Source organism: Macrobrachium rosenbergii, chromosome 8, assembly GCF_040412425.1.
Source record: "Macrobrachium rosenbergii isolate ZJJX-2024 chromosome 8, ASM4041242v1, whole genome shotgun sequence".
Taxonomy (NCBI): domain Eukaryota; kingdom Metazoa; phylum Arthropoda; class Malacostraca; order Decapoda; family Palaemonidae; genus Macrobrachium; species Macrobrachium rosenbergii.
In genome coordinates this window covers 42,366,119-42,383,164 of record NC_089748.1, presented here as the reverse complement: position 1 = coordinate 42,383,164, position 17,046 = coordinate 42,366,119, and the positions used below count along the sequence as shown (strand labels likewise).

Below are 17,046 nucleotides of genomic sequence, written 5' to 3'. Positions count from 1 at the left end.
CTCTGTACCAGGCAATATTATATTTGATGATAAGCCAAAGAAAAACCACCGTATTTTAATTTTACAGTAAAATGATGAACTGAGAGCAATTACTTACAAAAAAATAAAATCGTCATTTGCCAATTCGAACTGGCACTTTTTTCAATCTTCGCAATTTTTATTTTTTTCAATCTTCGCAATTTTTTTTTTTTTTCAATCTTCGCAATTTTTATTTATTTTTTTCCGATTTTTGCAGTGTTTCCTCGACAGAAGACACTGAAAAGTCATTACATCTTCAAGTCCCAATTTTCTCCTTTACCTCAGCCCTAAATCCATGACGAAAAGTTGCCCTCCCCGTCGGCACCCACATGCACAAAACAAAAAATTCACATATACATATCACTACTTTAAGCGAGGCGAACAAATATGAGATAATTAAATTTGAATGAATCCAGAATGGTAATCCTCACTAGATAAATACCACGTTAAGTTGTATTTAAACTGATCATAATGTAACACTTAGGCACCGGACGTGCAACGCCAGTTTGAGTAACCATAAAACAATCAATTATTAGGCACCGGGTGACGGAATAAATTACACAAATTGAAAGACATTGCACGAAAATATTTCTCCACTTTCTGAATTTCAGACCGATAAAAATACCGTCTGCTGAAAACTTTAAAAACCCATAGAGTCTATGCCAAGCGCAGATAAAATTTCATAACAAAAGACAAAAACAAGTAAAAAAATAGTAAATATACAAACTGCTTAAATACCTGTAAATCAAAGTGTAACCCACAGAGTCTATCCCAAACGCAAATAAAACTTCATAAGAAAAAGACAAAAACATGTAAATAAACGCTAAATATAAACACTGCTTAAACAGCTGTAACTCTAAGTGTAACAGAAGGCTTCAGAATTCAACCTCTCAGAGAAGTCATGAGGGTAACCCCACCCCCCAAAGGAGAAACACGGACTTCCACAGGTGAGAGGGGCTCATGATTAGCCTTGTATGACAGTGACCCAGTTTCCAGAGGCTCACCTGGCGGTATATATAACGCCGGCGATACCTCAGCAAACCACCAGTCTTACTCAGCCCACCACAGACATGAAGCTGGTAAGCAGCTAGAAGACCTCACTTCTTCAGGAAAATATGACGCTGGGCGTCACATTTCGCCACTTTATTTAGCTGAAATGAATCTGAATTGATCACTATGTCCTCCATGGCCTTTTCATTATTTTCATTTATTTTCTTATGAACCACAAATTAACGAGAGTTTTTCCATTCTAGATCATCCTCGCCTCCTTGGCCGTCGTGTCCCTGGCCGCCCCTAGTCCCGACAAACGCCCTCCAGCCCCTGCTCCGTCCTACGGCGCCCCCTCTCAGAGATCCTTCGACCACTCCGCCGAAGTCCCAGCCATCCTCCGCGATGAGAGGCAGATGTCTGACGACGCCTCCAGCTACAACTTCGCCATCGAGACTGAGGACGGAATCCAACGCGAGGAATTCGGTTCTGCCATCGACCACGGAAGCGCTGAAGGAGCCGTCGCTCAGAGCGGAAAGGTCTCGTAAGTATTCACTCCTCCATCCATCATTCGATTTACTTACTTCAGTCATTCAGAGAAAACCAGAGAATACGACAGAGTCAGTCTCTTCTTTCCTTTGCAATTTCTCATCACTTGTCTTTCCAATTCCCCCTCGACAGCTTCACCCTTCCCGACGGCCAACAGTTCGAGCTGACCTTCGTGGCTGACGAGAATGGCTACCAGCCTCAGTCTCCCTTCCTGCCAGTTGCTCCCGCATTCCCCCACGAGATTCCCCAGTTCGTCCTCGACCAGATCGAAAAGGCAAGACGCGAGGACGAGGAAGCTGCCCGCTCCGGACCTCGCAGCAGCGGTGGCCCATCCAACAGCTATCAGGCCCCATCCAACAGCTACCAGGCCCCCTGAACAGCTTCATCCACCAGCTACCAGGCCCCTCGAACAGCTTCGTCCTCCAGCTACCAGGCCCCTTGAACAGCTTCATGTCTGAACAATCCCCAACGAACGACTTACACTCGAACTATGAATCCTATATAATCATCATATTTATTCTGAGACACCAGCATCTGGTATGCTCTTTGTAAATTATGTAAATAAAAAGAAAGATTTATTCATCAGTTTGTGACACCTTCAACAATCTTATCCTCCTTGTTTTCATCTGCGATGTAAGGTTATCGCAATAAAATCCAGAAATGTCAAAAATAATGCATGTTACACAGATACAGTGAAATCATCACAGAAGAGAGATTTTTGACCACTGCACAGAATCACTGCTAATGTAGTGTGGATAGCCTACATTAGCAATGACATGGATACACTACAACTAAGACAATTGCAGCATTTGTCCAGATAGACAGGTGCTACAGGAGGGATAAACACAGAATTTGTAGGTGAGAGAGCAAAGGGTTAATGAGAGATGCCTATGCCAGATAGACAGGAAAGAAAAATCCTAAGAAACCTTGTACCTCTAAGTATACAACCACCAATAACCCTTGGAAAATCTTATATATATATATATATATATATATATATATATATATATATATATATATATATATATATATATGTACTGTGGCTGTCTCCAGCACTGCCGAGGACGTTTGTGAACATTCAGGCATAGGCTATATATGGCTACTATCTTGCTTGTTATCCTATATGCAATCAAATACATTTACCAAGTGTACTTTGACTTATATATATATATATATATATATATATATATATATATATATATATATATATATATATATATATATATATAATGTGTGTAAACACATTTCTGAACTTGTTTTACATAATATCAGACTATTCAAAATGAAAATAAGGAAAAGGGTGGGTGTTCGTAAAATAAAAGATAAAGCCATGGAAAGTAGAACGATGTGGTATGGTTATGTGGTTCGCAGGGGAGAGGGTGCTCTGATTAAGAAAGCCTAAGATATGGCCGTGGAGGGTAGAAGAAGTATAGGTAGGCAGAGAATTAGATGAGGTGACGTCGTACAAAGAGACTAGAAACCGCTGAGCGTAGAGCACACGGACGCCCAGACTAGATTTCAGTGGAGATGAAATTTTCGAGCGACCGACCCCATTGCAAGATGGGATTATGGTCGTACAAAGAACAATAAGAAGGAGAAAAAGTATATTTAATGTATACTTACAAATTATATATATACAAGCATTTTTCAAAAAAAAAAAAAATTAAAAACTTAAGAACAGAAATTCTTTTAGCTTTCCGAGAGTAGCTACATTACCGACAACCCAAGCCCCTCAACCCCTCAACTCTGTCAGACGGAAAGATTAAAGGTGCTAGTATCTAAAACAAAGGAGAAAGTGCGAATATTTATTACGAAAAGGTAATTCTGTCATAATAAATACTCATGCGCTCAAAAGACTTGGCTTTGCCCAAACTGCTCATTAGCTTAGCTACATTACTTGTATTTTTTTATCCTGACTGTCTTTAAATATGTGTAGTTTGAGAATAGTCTTATATATATACATATATATACATACATAGATATACAGTATATATATACATATATATAATATATACATATACATACATAGATATACAGTATATATATATATATATATATATATATATATATATATATATATATATATATATATATATACATGTATATACATAAGTGTGTATATACATATATACATATTGTCTTGGTTTTGGATTTATTTTGGTTCTCGAAGTTTTCTTTTGCCCGCATCATTCCATACTTCAGACCATTTCATTTGGACCATGTTTACAGCTGATAATGTATTTATCTGTGTTTGAAAAAAAAAAAAATAGACCCATTTTTTCATCTTTCCTCATCGAATAACAGATGTATTTTTCTTCGTTCGGAGTCAAAGGTTCCTTCCTTACATCTTTTATTACATCGTTGGCAGGGAATTTCAAAAATACTTCCTTCGTTTTTGTCTAGATATTGATCATTACTTGTAATATGTATTTCTGGACCCGGATTAGTGTTTTTATAAACCTCATGGTATATAATATTTCATGTATTCGCTAAATAAGCCATTCTTTACTTACCAGTTTACAGAAATATTTTGTGTGTTAAAAACTATGTTTTGAAAATAAATATCAAAATCCAGACGAGAAACAAATAGACTATAACGAAACTTCATGCCATGGAAGTAATAAAATAAATGTAGGATGAACAATCTACTTTCTGACTTCTAGTATTACTCAGTCCATAAGGACATAAAACCCCCAGGTGAGCATATGACATGCTTCTCACAGACCGACTTTCAACACCAAACCAGCCACTCTCGCGTTAACATATTCTGAAGCATGCTTCATTTCCTTCGTAAAATCTCTGATTAATTCTCTTCTGCACCTTTCATCCTAATAGCCTTCTAATTGCCTCTTAATTATTTGACTCTTTACTGTCAACCTTCTCAAACAACGGTTTCATATTAGACCTGGTTCACATAGGTTCGCGCTCACAAACACACACACAAACACACACACATACATACACACTCCTTTGTTAACACACACTGTTCTTCCCTACAGAGAGAGGGATAGATGCAGTGAAAGTATTGGAAAGGAAGGGTCTTAATATCGTGGATAAATATGGAAAACGGTGCAGCGAATGGAGGGGAGGTAAACGTGCTGTTGATGAGTTTTCTGAGGTGACTTTTCTCTGGAACCTCCCGTTAAGGGAAGCGATTTAATGGCGAGAGAAAAAAAGTATATATATACATATATATGTATATATATGTATATATATTTACATATATATACATAATATATATATATATATTTATGTACGTATATATATTTTATATATATATATGTGTGTGTGTGTGTGTGTAAAACAAACTACATGCAAAACTATGAAGTTCCATTAACTTAAAAAAATGAAAGCATCAGAATAACACTCAATGTTACCTTTACAATAACCGATCGAAGAAGAAGAAAAACAAAAGATTTGGGGAAATTACTTTTGGAGAGAGAGAGAGAGAGAGAGAGAGAGAGAGAGAGAGAGAGAGAGAGAGAGAGAGAGAGAGAGAGAGAGAGAGAGAGAGAGAATGCAATTTCGCGAACCCGTATTACATGATGCTTTACTTTGTTTAAGCACTTGACGATATCAATAATTATATAACCATCACAACAACGCTCGTAATAATAATAATAATAATAATAATAATAATAATAATAATAATAATAATAATAATAATAATAATAACGAGCATGCAAAGGTCAACAGCAAAAGGCTCACTGACAGCCTTGGCTGACAGTGACCTCGTTTCTGACAGACTGACCAGTATATAAGACAGCTGCTCCCTGATGCCCGCACCACAGACATCTCTACTAGCACAGACAACATGAAGCTGGTAAGGGAACACTTTTCAGAAGGTCTTTTAACAAGCGCCAAGTAATCAAAATACTTCACTAGAAGGCTGTCACTCTCTGGTGTACAGAATTTGTAATCTAATCCAGAAATGTATAATACTCAAAAATACTTTTTGGACAATACATGATACATGCATTCAAGTAGTACTGATATCATCATGCACCAAAAGTGGATCAGAGTGCAGGATTTCGAGCAAGCGAGGTACATTTGTGTCGAGAACTTAAGATAATTAGCAGACATCCTGAATCCTGAATCCTGAATCCGAAGTGGATTCAGTTTTACAAACAGTAAATTTACCATTTCACAAACAGTAAATTCATAAAAAGGTAGTGGGAAAAAAATTCCGGGTCAGGCAACAAACTCCATCAAAAAGCCTTCTCTTGTTGGATAATCAATGTCATTCATTTCAGATCATCCTCGCCTCCTTGGCCGTTGTGTCCCTGGCCGCCCCTAGTCCCGACAAACGCCCAGAAGTCCAAGCCCCTGCTCCGTCCTACGGCGCCCCCTCTCAGAGATCCTGACCACCTCGCCGAAGTCCCAGCCATCCTCCGCGACGAGAGGCAGATGTCTGACGACGCCTCCAGCTAACTTCGCCATCGAGACTGAGGACGGAATCCAACGAGGAATTCGGTTCTGCCATCGACGACGGGAAGCGCTGAAGGAGCTGTCACTTCAGAGCGGAAAGGTCTCGTAAGTATTCCACTCCTCCATCCATCCATCAATCGATTGACTTCAGTGAAACAGCAGAATGAAACATCTCTTCTTTCCTTTGCACTTTCTCATCACTTGTCTTTCCAATTCCCCCTCGGCAGCTTCACCTCCCCGACGGCCAACAGTTCGGAGCTGACCTTCGTGGCTGACGAGAATGGGCTACCAGCCTCAGTCTCCCTTCCTGCCAGTCGCTCCCGCATTCCCCACGAGATTCCCCAGTTCGTCCTCGACCAGATCGAAAAGGCAAGACGCGAGGACGAGGGCTGCTCGCTCCGGCCCTCGCAGCAGCGGTGGCCCATCCAACAGCTACCAGGCCCCATCCAACAGCTACCAGGCCCCTTGAACAGATTCGTCCCCAGGCCCCTCGGACAGCTTCATCCCCAGTTACCAGGACCCTTGGACAGCTTTATGTCTGAATAATCACCACCGAACGACTTCGACTCGAACTCCCGAAACCTATATATAATCATCATATTTATTCTGAGACACCAGCATCTGGTATGCTCTTTGTAAATTATGTAAATAAAAAGAACGATTCATTCATGAGTTTCAGGCCTTGCACTACCCTGAATATTTTCTTAAAGAAATATTTCTAACTCAAGTCATTACCGAACTGAATATATGCGATGTAATCCTTGGACAGAAAGGAACTCGTTGAACACTGAAGGATCATTTGGAGAAACATTCTACCAAAAAATTACGATGAAATAAAATATTCTGAACGCAGGCAGACATAAAACAAACAAACAAACTTCAAAAACCGAAAAAAAAAACTGAAAACAATCCTACACACTCAATTTTTACAGAGCGCTTTCCAGTATTTGATTTGACAGCAGCAAAAACTGTATGTTAAAATACAGAAGAGGACAATGGGAAAAATTATTTTGACACTTCTCCCTCTTTCCACTCAACTGATGCCTTAGCAGCAGCGGGGAGACGAGGAATTGCTCACACACCAAGCGCTGTAAACACTTAGTCAATAAAATGAGTCAATATAATAATATCCGTAACTTCATTCATGTAAGAAAAAGAAGTGAGTGGTGATTTGAGTTTTGCTCGGCTGACAAGGCGTGGCAAACAAGACCCAGTCCGCTGGTGTCAAAGACTGTTCTGCCCTAAAATGAAAAACTGCAGTACCTGCAAAATTTTCGAAATTGAGATATGCCACCTACTGGGCTCGTGATACACTAATACACAAGTTACTGCAATCAAAATGATTCTTGAATGCTTTCCAAGAGTATTTAGGGGGCCCCATTTGCAGCATCTGCAAAATCAGTAGTAAGGCCAAGGAAAACTGCAGTATCTACCATTTCTCTCAGTTTTGTATTTTTGCAGATACTGCTGTCTTCCATTTTAGGGCAGTGTTGACCATTGTTAATGGCTTTTGACCAGCACGACATAGAGTAACAACCCGGAGAAACCTATTCACCCACATCTGGAATACGTTAGGAACCTACCAAATGGAGTTCATCAAGAAGCACTTCGGTAAAAGACACGCCCTCAAAATTAGGTGAGACCGCCCATTCTCGAAGATTGGTAGATACGAAACGAAGAAGCTCAATCATATGCTTTGAAGATAGAAGGTGTACGCCAAGGACCTTGGTGTGGTGTACGCCTTTCTGAAGATTGGATCATCGGATGGGTCCAACATAACTCGAGGACGACAATCAAGGAATTCTCAGAGAACTAAGATCGTCACAAACATATCAAATGAAGATCGGGGAAGCTAGATACCGCCAATTAAGACTAATCACAAACTGGGCTGGACAGTAAGCATGAAAATAAATTAAACCAAGCGTCAGAAGAATTAAGCACGACTACTGTTATCATAACAGTTCTCCACTCCCATGCAATTTAGATTCTGAAGTTCATACACACAGACGGGGTAATTTCCAACACAGCATAGTTTGGATGTCAATATTTAAGAATGCTACAGATGGCTATATATTATTGGTAAAGGGAATTTATGATATTAAACAACAGGTTCAATTACTCTGATAGAACTGAAGGAAAGCAGTTAGTGAAACAACGGAATCGAGAACATCTCTTTCACCGGAAAGGTTACTTGGCGAATTTTTCACTGCCATCAAAACACCTCTTCATTGTTTTTGACGTAATCCTGCTCTCAGACAGACAGACAAACCGACAGGGAGGCAGACTGAGACACACAGGCACGGAACTAAAGACACAGCAGCCTCCTTGGGGGAGAGAGAGAGAGAGAGAGAGAGAGAGAGAGAGAGAGAGAGAGAGAGAGAGAGAGAGAGAAACCCATACCAGGACTGTTATGCTGAAGTGGTACTGAAAACTGCTTTTCATAGGCAGGTGAACTCAGGAACAATAGCATTAGGTACGTCACTGTCATGAATCAACACAGCTATGGTGATCAACTGTATCGATTTCCAAGTAACACAAAAGTGTGGGGTTACAACTTGGTACCACTGGTGAGGAGTGAACACTTCTTTTTATGTGGAACTTGCCAATAGGGGCCAATGACTTTAAATTCAAGTTAACGAAGAATATGGCATTCATCCGAAAGAAGTCACAGAAGATAATAGGAAATACAGCAAAAAAAAGAGATTAACTTTTTGAAAAAAGATAAATGAATGAATTAAAAGATAAACAGATAAAAATATACATAAGTTATTACAATACAGGGTGAACTGTTTTCCGGTAGTAATACTATTCATCCTCGCTTGCACTTTTGAGGCTTGAAAAGTTCAATGGAAGATGAACAAACAGAAAACAGAAAAATATTTATACTTTGACAAGGCAGATTTATATAGCCCTAAGGATCCTTATAAAACTCTTGATAACCTTTGTTTCGTCTCGAGAAGGGCGATAATTACCATCAGGGGTACAGGAACACTTTGGAAAACAACTTGAAAACACTTTTTTGGCAAAACCTAGCCTCCATAAGAGGCACTTCAAGCTTCCACATACTTCTATACCTTCGTATTTATAATCACACATGACTACTTATGACTGATTAATAGTAATTTCGTTCACCAAAAAGTTACAAAATAAAATGGAACACCTTTTAAATATAAACCTCCGAATATCCCCAAAAAGTTTCCGCTATAAATAAAGGAAAGCGGTGCTTCTGAAAGAACATAGAAAACGACGTTTCGACGCTTTATAGAAAACGGACCCTCGGTACAATATCCCCAAACTATAACAAGTACACTGATATTTTTAATTATCAAGAAAAAATATCATTGATTAAATAAAAGGCTCTTAACCACTCAATATATCGAAGACCGGTGTAATTACAACAAAGGTATTGTAAATAGACAATATAAAAGTCCAAATGAAATTTATATGAACTTGATCCACCAATTTTTTAAAATTAATCTTTAGCTATGATCAACTCGCCTATCGTTCCTTGAACCGGAGGAATATGTGGCTGGTTCATTATTTTTATTTTCATTTACATTTATCTATTAAAAAATTTATATATATATATATATATATATATATATATATAAAAGGATCATAACATATGAGATGAAAAATTATGCTAAATATTTGCACACTTCATTAGGTACTAATTTAACTTTTATTATGAGCTCTAAACCGTTAAATTCTGAATAAAACTCTCTCTCTCTCTCTCTCTCTCTCTCTCTCTCTCTCTCTCTCCACCTTAACACCCAGCTGCAGACATACCAATGTCGACCAAAATCAGATTTATGATTCACTACTTCAGTGTAATGAGTTTAATATAAACTTGCTTATAACGTTCGTTCCTCGTCCTGGACTCGAATACGGGTCTCCTCTATTAAGAGAGAGAGTAGGTTCTCTGTGTAACACAGTAAAATTAAAGCATATGATACTCGTAGATAAAAAAAAATAAGTTTTTAACCTCCCTCTATCTTTACCTAAAACTAGACAGTTACTGATCACCTAAATTTAATATCTGTATTGAAATGAATTGAGTTGAATATAGGATTTAGGGCAAAGGCCAAGCACTGGGACCTATGAGGTCATTCAGCGCTGAAACGGAATTGACAGTAAAAGGTTTGCAAAGGTGTAACAGGAGAGGAAAACTCGCGCCAGTTTGCACTATGAATCAGCTGTTAGGAGAAGGTGGAAAGTACGATGGAAGAAAGAGAATATGAAAGGAGGTACAGTAAAAGGAACTTACAATATCTGGATTAAAAGAAAGAAGACGGAAAAATAATGATTTAAACAACGCACAGTACTGCATGGATAACAACTATTACACGCAATATCCTCAATTTCCTCTGATAAAAAAAAAACCCTTTGCCAATTATAATGCAAATTCACTGACACACTACGGGATTCTCCACCAGCTTCTGTTTTTCAGATTGTCAAAGAAGTATCCCCTCTTGTTAATCTACCGTACAAAACTTCTTACATAGTAATACCCAGTTAGTCCTTTGACCGGAGATAACACTGGAGGTATTAGGCAGACCGACCTTTCGGTGGTCACATCCAAAACAAGTAAAAAATGCGCCGAAGTTTCTTCGACGCAATTGAGTTTTCTGTACAGCCGCTACAGCGTATAATCAAGGCCACCGAAAATAGATCTATCTTTCGGTGATATCGGTATAATCTTGTATGAGCCGCGACCCATTAAACTTAAACTAACCACGGCCCGGTGATGGCCTATCCTACATCGTTGCCAGAAGCACGATTATGGCTAACTTTACCCTTAAATAAAATAGAAACTACTGAGGCCAGAAGGCTGCAATTTGGTATGTTTGATGACTGGAGGGTGGATGATTAACATACCAGTTTGCAGCCCTCTAGCCTCAGTAGTTTTTAAGATCTGAAGGCGGACAGAAAAAAAAGCTGACAGAATAAAGTGCAGAAGGATAGACAAAGCCGGCTCAATAGTTTTCTTTTACAGAAAACTGAATGTCATTTTCACATCCACCTACAGACGCGTCACGACTAAAACTCAAGGGATGTATAAAGGTTTAGGAATGAGGGGGAATAAATGAATATCTAATGGCATTCTTCCACAGGAACGCAAGAATAAGTAGAGGTATTTTTCCGTGTAAGCATTAAAAAGGTTCTTCTATGTAAAGGCAAACAGAAGTGACATTATAATAAGTAAACAATTACTCAGCAGATAAATCTGATACTTGCATCCTGTGATGGAATCTAGTGCTTACAATGTATGCAAATCCAGGAACAGCATTGTGAACATCTGATTACACTGATAAATAAACAGTCTTTTAAAACATTTAAAACTTCCAATCATATAGAGAATAAACATCAACAGAAGTGAACTAACAATTCGAAAACATCATGATTAAACTCTCCAAAAAAAAAAAAAACTCAGCAACTCAGACACTAAAGGAACACTTATAACTTTTTTTTTTTATTAAAGTCGTAAAGGTATCCTAAATGAGAAAAACGAGCGTCCAGGAGAGAGGGGGCTCATTAGCAGCCTTGGATGACAGTGACCCAGTTTCCGGGGCTCACCTGGCGGTATATATAAAGCAGGTCAGACCTCAGCAAACCACTAGTCTTACCCAGTCCACCACAGACATGAAGCTGGTAAGCAACCAAGAGACCTAAGGCACTCCATGTGTTCAGAGTTCATTTTTTGTCACATTCATCCACTCACGACATTTTCTACTGAAGACATTACTGTATTACCTTCTAAGCACAAACTAGCGATACCTTTTCTCTTTTAGATCATTCTCGCCTCCTTGGCCGTCTTGTCCCTGGCCGCCCCTAGGCCCGACAAACGCCCAGAAGCTCCTGCTCCGTCCTACGGCGCCCCCTCTCAGAGATCCTTCGACCACTCCGCCGAAGTCCCAGCCATCCTCCGCGACGAGAGGCAGATGTCTGACGACGCCTCAGCTACAACTTCGCCATCGAGACTGAGGACGAATCCAACGCGAGGAATTCGGTTCCGCCATCGACGACGGAAGCGCTGAAGGAGCCGTCTCAGAGCGGAAAGGTCTCGTAAGTATACTCTACACTCCTCCATCCATTGAATGACTTGAGTGAAACAACAGAATGAAACAGTTGCCCTTCTTTCCTTTGCACTTTCTCATCACTTATCTTTCCAATTCCCCTCGGCAGCTTCACCCTCCCGGGACGGCCAACAGTTCGAGCTGACCTTCGTGGTTGACGAATGGCTTCCAGCCCCAGTCTGACTTCCTGCCAGTCGCTCCCCGCATTCCCCCGAGATTCCCAGTTCGTCCCCGACCAGATCGAAAGGCAAGACGCGAGGACGAGGAAGCTGCATCGCCCGGCCCACGGCAGCAGCGTAGGCCCATCCAACAGCTACCAGGTCCATCCAGCTTCCAGGCCCTTGAACAGCTCCGTCCCCAGGCTACCAGGCCCTTGAACAGCTTCACGTCTGAATAATCACCAACGAACGACTCACAACCGAACCTATTTAATCATCATATTTATTCCGAGCAACCAGCATCTGGTAGGCTCTTTGTAAATTATGCAAATAAAAAGGATGATGTATTCACTAGTTTCAAACCTCGAACTCCTTCGTCGAAGTCAGAATTAAGTCCAAATGAACTAAGCGTCGGCTAAAACAATACATAAAGGGAAAAAAACCTATGACACTTTGGCCAGAGAAAAGAAAATGCACGGAAAAACTAACCGTACCTGTTGATCACTCTACTTTTCGCAGTGTAAGGATAATATACTGGCTTTTAAAATATAGAGCTTTGCTGGTACGTCTCTCTCTCTCTCCTCCTCCTCTCTCTCTCTCTCTCGTTGTACGATGTCCTGGCACTGAGCTATCCCAAAACAAATCCAGTATCCCAAATCACAGAAAATGGGAACATTCATTACGGCACTGGTGAATGTCTGAAAAGTAAATAACACCCCACCCTCCTCCCTTTTCCACCCTCCTCCCAGCTCTTAGCCTTCAGGGTCTCACGTTTTCGTCTGTGCGGGTATGTCCGGAACGCGGTCTAGAGACCATGGTCTGGAGTACCCTGACGACCTCAATAGAATGCTTCAACCTCAACTAGGGCAGGTCACAAGTGACCAACTGACCTCGTCCTATGGCAGGGAGGCAAGTATTAATACTAGTTTATTAACTCCTTGTCAGGGAAAATCCAAAACATGAAATTCTACATCTGAGAACAGAGTTGGTTGTCATTAAAGTTAAACTATTTTCTTCGTATAATCTCCTTCATCAATCAACCCAATTACTTATAGGAATCAGAACAAACACACACATCCATATACACATATTTGAACCTTATACAAGATACCAAAAATATACATATATTATAAAACACACACACACAATATATATATATATAAGACACACACAGTCACACACATTGTTATATATATATATATATATATATATATATATATATATATATATATATATATATATATATATATATATATATATATATGTGTGTGTGTGTGTGTGTGTGTGTGAGTATGCATAACTGAATCAATGAAATATGCGAAACGTGATGAATATATTCTTCCAAAACTACTCTCGTCCAAACATACCTTATTAACACTGGTCAGCAACGCAAGCCATTTCCCCCTAACAGGGATGGCTCCAGAGAAAAAAACAAGCCAACATCACTTCTAAATCAATAAATAAAACTGCTGAATCCAAGATGAACACCTGGCGCAGAAAACTTCCACAACATTAGCTGCTTCCTAAACACATGCACACGCAGAAACCTCATCAACAGCGTGTCGAACCCCCAATACAGGATCACTCTACCGTTATCTTATTTATCTTGCTTTCTGTTGTCGAGGCTTTTCCTTTCTTATTCAGCACTTTATAGTTCTTCCTCGCCTATTTCCTCCTCACATTTAAAATGTATACATTCATTTCACCTATCTATCATTCGCCATTCTTTCCCAGTTACCATCTCTGAAGACTGATCAATCCTTTCAGCTAGGGTAACTTATTTTACCTTACCTACTTAGCTTTTTTTTTTACCTTACCTACTTAGCTTTTTTTTCACCTTATCTGCTTATCTCCACATTTATCACCCTCACCTACTACTCATGGAGTGACCTAAATCAAGCCAACGAACCAATATCACAACGTCAGTAAAGAAATCTAAAGTGAACGGAAGTCTACAACACAAAAGAAATACATAAAAATTTCAACAACACCAAAAAGGATGAATATTCAACACTGACCCAACAAATAAACGTATGATAGCTAAAAAAATAAATACTAGCGAGAGTAAAACGGATTTGAAGGCGTGCCAACGCGTACCCGTTGATTGGCAGGCGAGTGAACCATCCGTCGTGACCAGTGTGTTTAATCATGAGACGAACAGAACACACCCTCAGCTTAGGCTCAACAGATTGCGCTCCCTGTCAGCTCCAGTCATGCTGATGTGTTCCAAGTTTTCGTCAAAAATTTTGAGTTTTTTCGGAGATTTATATCTCAAAGGGTTTACTCACAGAATCTTACGGATTCACTAACGAACTGAATGAATTGAATATAGAATTTAGGCCAAAGGCCAAGCACTGGGATTTACGAGGTTATTCAGCGCTGAAACGGAAATTGACAGTTAAAAGGCTTGAAAGGTGTAACAGGAGGAAAACCTCAAAGCAGTTGCACTATGAATCAATTGTTAGGAGAGGGTGGAAAGTAAGATGGAAGAAAGAGAATATGAAAGAAGGCACAGTAAAAGGAACGAAAGGGGTTGCAGCTAGGGACCTAAGGGAGGCACGCTGCAGAGAACCTTAAGTAATGCCTACAGTGCACTGCATGAGGTGCACTGTTGGCACTACCCACCCCTACGGAGCAGATTCACTATTATACCTGGTTCACTGCGAGCTGTAATACACTGTAAGTTCTAATTCTGTGAAATTTCCCGTTTTAATATTTTTGATCATCACAATATACGTTTTCAGACCACGCATATTTTTTCTTAAATAACATTTCCTATGAAAACATAAAACTAACCTAAGGCAACCAAAGGCACCTATCTTACACGCATTTATAATTCTGAGTGAAAGTCAGCGTTTAGAATCAGTGTGTAAATGAATGAAAGTCAGCGTTTAAAATCAATGCGTAAATGAATGAAAGTCAGCGTTTAAAATCAATGTGCAAATGAGTGAGTGAAAGTCAGCATTTAAAATCATTTGTAAATGAGTGAAAGTCAGCGTTTAAAATGAATGTGCAAATGAATGAACGTCCGCATTTAAATCAATGCGTAAATGAATGAAAGTTAGCGTTTAAAATCAATGTGTAAATTAATGAAAGTCCGCGACTAAAATCAATGTGTAAATGAATGAAAATCAGCATTTAAAATCAATGTGTAAATGAATGAAAGTCAGTGTTTAAAATCAATGCGTAAATGAATGAAAGTCAGCGTTTAAAATCAATGTGTAAATGAGTGAAAGTCAGCGTTTAAAAGCAATGTGTAAACGACTGAAATTCAGCGTTTAAAATGAACGTGTAAATAAATGAATGTCCGCGTTTAAAATCAATGTGTAAACGAATGAAAGTCAACGTTTAAAATCAATGTGTAAATGAATGAAAGCCAGCGTTTAAAATCAATGCGTAAATGAATGAAGTCAGTGTTTAAAATCAATGTGTCAATGAATGAAAGTCAGCGTTTAAAATCAACGTGTAAATGAGTGAAAGTCAACGTTTAAAATCAATGTGTAAATGAATGAAAGTCAGCGTTTAAAATCAAAGTGTAAATTTCCGAGCCTTCAAACAGACCGAAAAAGGGGGAATCAGAGGAAGATACACTTTTAAAAAAATCCTAAAACTAGAATAAGGTTAATCTCTTGATTGTCTGAACTTATTTAAATTCAAAGAAGCAGAATGAACTAAACAGTGGTGCTGGGAACATACTAGTGACTTTAGCTGTCTACTGAGGGGCTTCTCTGTTATTGGAAGACAGTCTCTGAGTTTGCCTACCATGCTGAAACCCCACTCTTTGCTCTCTGAAACTGAACTTCACTGCAGTTCGTAAGAAAAGCTTAAGTCGAGGTCGGAAGTCATAATCTTGGAATAAGAAAGCATAAATCAACATTAAATGCAATCAACAAATCATTGGAATCTCGTTATCTTCCATTTTTTTCATTAAGCAAAGATGGCAGGTGGAATATAATGAGCCTTTTGCTTTTAACATTTTCATACTTATTATTATTATTATTATTATTATTATTATTATTATTATTATTATTATTACTAGATTATCTTTAAATATACGTACATATACATAACTGTGGATTTGTTTCTCCATTTTAACTCATGCTACTATTATTATTATTATTATTATTATTATTATTATTATTATTATTATTATTGGTGGTGGTGTTGCCTATGTGTGCGAATTCATTTCAGTCCCCCAGAAGAACCATAAGAGGGCAAGTACTGTAGGCTCTCTCTCTCTCTCTCTCTCTCTCTCTCTCTCTCTCTCTCTCTCTCTCTCTCTCTCTCTCTCTCCAGTCTGCCTTAAAACTACTAATTTTAAAACTACTCTTCTAAGAGCCGTTTGTTATTCTGCAGTGAATTCAAGACATTGCAGAAGACTAGTTTCATAATTAGTAGTTTTAATAATATGTCACAATCTGAATTGATATATATATTTATGTTCATACTTTCTAAACAAGCTCATATTAGAAAACAAAGGAAAAAAAGGAAACAAAGGTTAAATGACTGACTGTGAGAGAGAGAGAGAGAGAGAGAGAGAGAGAGAGAGAGAGAGAGAGAGAGAGAGAGAGAGAGAGAGAACTTGTTCTTCAGGTTGGATATTGGAATAAAACTGCACTTAAGGCAACACCACAATAATAATAATAATAATAATAATAATAATAATAATAAGAAGAAGAAGAAGAAGAAGAAGAAGAAGAAGAAGAAGAAGAAGAAGAAGAAGAAATAATAATAATAATAATAATAATAATAATAATAAGAAGAAGAAGAAGAAGAAGAAGAAGAAGAAGAAGAAGAAGAAGAAGAAGAAGAAGAAGAAGAAGAAGAAG

At 38.7% G+C, this 17,046-nt stretch overlaps 2 protein-coding genes across 3 annotated transcripts; both read left to right on the top strand.

Moving 5' to 3' along the window:
• Positions 1-973: 973 nt before the first annotated feature.
• On the top strand, positions 974-2,132 carry LOC136841256 (larval cuticle protein 16/17-like). The gene is made up of 3 exons (XM_067108261.1): positions 974-1,097; positions 1,272-1,549; positions 1,687-2,132. Exons 1-3 carry the CDS (start codon positions 993-995, stop codon positions 1,928-1,930), a joined length of 627 nt encoding a protein of 208 aa, XP_066964362.1. The 5' UTR covers positions 974-992; the 3' UTR covers positions 1,931-2,132.
• Positions 2,133-5,341: 3,209 nt separating this feature from the next.
• Positions 5,342-12,174, top strand: LOC136841255 (uncharacterized). 2 transcript variants are annotated; one of them, XM_067108260.1, is made up of 3 exons: positions 5,342-5,377; positions 5,808-5,916; positions 11,878-12,174. In XM_067108260.1, exons 1-3 carry the CDS (start codon positions 5,369-5,371, stop codon positions 12,018-12,020), a joined length of 261 nt encoding a protein of 86 aa, XP_066964361.1. In that variant the 5' UTR covers positions 5,342-5,368; the 3' UTR covers positions 12,021-12,174. The 2 variants fall into 2 exon arrangements, with proteins under 2 accessions (XP_066964361.1, XP_066964360.1); XM_067108259.1 differs by lacking the exons at positions 5,342-5,377; positions 5,808-5,916 and adding an exon at positions 11,467-11,634 and having other exon boundaries at positions 11,775-12,171.
• The last annotated feature ends 4,872 nt before the right edge of the window (positions 12,175-17,046 follow it).